The sequence below is a fragment of the Cariama cristata genome, unplaced genomic scaffold (assembly GCF_000690535.1).
Source record: "Cariama cristata isolate BGI_N322 unplaced genomic scaffold, ASM69053v1 scaffold38880, whole genome shotgun sequence".
NCBI lineage: Eukaryota > Metazoa > Chordata > Aves > Cariamiformes > Cariamidae > Cariama > Cariama cristata.
Window position 1 is genome coordinate 1 of NW_009594844.1, and position 2463 is coordinate 2463.

The 2463-nt window shown below is 52.1% G+C and overlaps 1 protein-coding gene across 1 annotated transcript in view; it reads left to right on the top strand.

Moving 5' to 3' along the window:
• Nucleotides 1-245: 245 nt before the first annotated feature.
• Nucleotides 246-2463, top strand: part of LOC104161144 (alpha-crystallin A chain) — a 2793-nt gene continuing 575 nt past the window's right edge. Inside the window, exons 1-2 of the mRNA XM_009699478.1 lie at nt 246-505; nt 1415-1537. Of these exons, the coding sequence (XP_009697780.1) occupies nt 317-505; nt 1415-1537 (312 nt within the window). The 5' untranslated portion in view covers nt 246-316. The remainder of the gene's footprint in view (nt 506-1414; nt 1538-2463) is intronic.

Here is a 2463-nt window from a genome sequence, read left to right on the forward strand (position 1 = left end):
CCCCTGCCGGTACCCCTGGGCACCCCATCTCTCCCAGCCTGTTGCCTGGCATCGTCCCTCCAGGACATCTGGCACCGATTCCAACCAGACTGTCATTTCTAGGTCAGTCTCCGCATTTCTGCTGACCACGTTGCCTCCATCATGAGATCATGTCTTTCCAGAGAAATCCTGCTAATGCCTTCATTCTACGAGACCGGTATATATAGGGGGAGCTTCCCTGGGGCTGCACTGCGCAGTCCAGCCAAGGCATCGCTGTCTCCCCAGCACTGCCCTCACCGCTCTCCCCTTGCAGCCACAGGTCGCAGCAGCAGCAAGCATGGACATTACCATCCAGCACCCCTGGTTCAAGCGTGCTCTGGGACCCTTCATTCCAAGCCGTTTGTTCGACCAGTTTTTTGGAGAGGGTCTCTTCGAGTATGATCTCCTGCCTTTGTTCTCTTCCACTATCAGCCCCTACTACAGGCAATCCCTCTTCCGCAGCGTGCTGGAGTCAGGCATTTCAGAGGTAAGGGCCCTTTGGCTTCCTCTCCTTCTCCTTCCTCTCCCTTCTTACACCTCTGCCTGCTCCTTCCCACCCGTGGCGTGCCGGCAGGGGCCAGCGGCTGTAGCCCCATGCTGGGGTGCGAGGGGGTGAGGAGGACCTCCGGCCCACCGCCAAGCACGGCCCATGGGCACGGAGGGAAACCCTTGCTGGGGAGAAGGCTTCCCTTTGAGAGACGGAAACCATTTTGGCTCCTGACGGTTGTCTCCGACACGTAAAAGGCTGCCTTTGCTGCCCTCGCACCCGCCAGGCCTATGGCGAGGGAAGAGCTGGGCCGCTCCCGGAGTAAGCGCCCGTGAGGGCAGCTCGGCGTGGGAGAGGACCCCGGCGAGTGGGAGCTTCCTCCGGCCCCTTCCTCCGCCTCAGGAGCTCAGTGGTTTTTGCAAGCCCACGCTGGATGACCCAGGAGCAATTCTCTGAAGGCAGCGTGGTCCGAAGCTCAGGAACCGGTGCTTTCTCTAGCCCTCTCATACTGGTTTCCTCCCAGAGCTAAGACCACAAAGAAACCATAAATCGCTGAAAGGACGAAACGCATGCTGTCAGAGAATGTAACACTGGTTTCCATCCTCTCTCACTGCTGAGTACAAATGCCTGGCGCATCTGGCAGATCAAAGGGGTCCCCGGCACAAGAATAGCAATGAGAAGAGGCGGCTGTCCCCTGAGCAATAGCAATGGCACAGACATCTACTGCAGCCTCCCAGTGCCCCTGGGTCCTCGCGATGGGAAGAAGACCCCCGCTGAGGCCCATAGTCACAAAAGGAGAAACCGTGCCACCGCCAGACCACCCCTTCTCTGGCTTTTGAGCTGCCGCGACGCTGGCGCTGCCTCTGCGCTTAGAGCTCGGGTCTTACTGTCTAACAATGTTCGTTTCAGGTGAGGTCTGACCGGGACAAGTTTACAATCATGTTGGATGTAAAACACTTCTCTCCTGAAGACCTGAGTGTGAAGATTGTCGATGACTTTGTGGAAATCCATGGCAAGCACAGTGAAAGACAGGTAAGTGGAAGTGATGATGATGGTGGAGCAACTGGGGAGTCGAGTTCTGTTTTCTTTCTTTCCAATTGTCCTCAGCTGAAGGAAAAAAAAAAAAAAGAATAGCTCAGAAGAAGGAGTTATTTATTGATTGTCATTATTGGCATGGTCTGTTCCCATAGAGCCCTAACCTGATATCTGACAATAACGAGCTAATCCACTCCTCTTTTGTTTATTTTCAATCATCATCTTCCATAACCGTCAGATGACGATGTCCATTGTTCACTAATAACACTGGACCAGACAAAGAACATCATCTGGCACTGCCAAAGCATGGCTGAGTTTTCATAAGCCAGAATCGTTAGTGAAAACAGAGTTTTCATTTGCTGATCTGGGAGAGAAAAGCAAGAGCAAACAAAACAAAAGAAAAACAACCAAGTGCCTCAGGCTTGGAAACTTTTAACATGTATGTCATGGAAATATCTGTGGGGGTCGAAAAGTGAATTATACCAGCAGGGGTTTAATTCTTCTCGTACACTTTTTTGGCCAGACAAAGCTCTAGCCTGGAAACCGTATATATTTTTTAATATAGTTCTTTTTTCCAGAGGAAGAAAGCAGCTGTTTTCACGACTGACTTAAGAAAAAAATTGCACTTCTCATTCTTTTTGGCCAAAAAAAAGGGGGGCCAGGATTGTGTACTTTTTGGCTGACCCAGTGTAGCTGCCTAGTAAGGAAATATACGGGTGCACACACGCGGATTGGTTTTACCTTTGCAGAACCCCAGACTTTCTCTCCAAGCATCCTTTGAAATCAGAGGCTGCGGCAGGGCCCCCATCCAAATGAGATCCCAACCTATAATATGGCCAAAATCTCACCCCGCTGCTCTGCTCAGCTCTTGCAGCTTCAGGGGCATCTTGGGGGGACACCCACCCCCACAAACCTGTAAAACA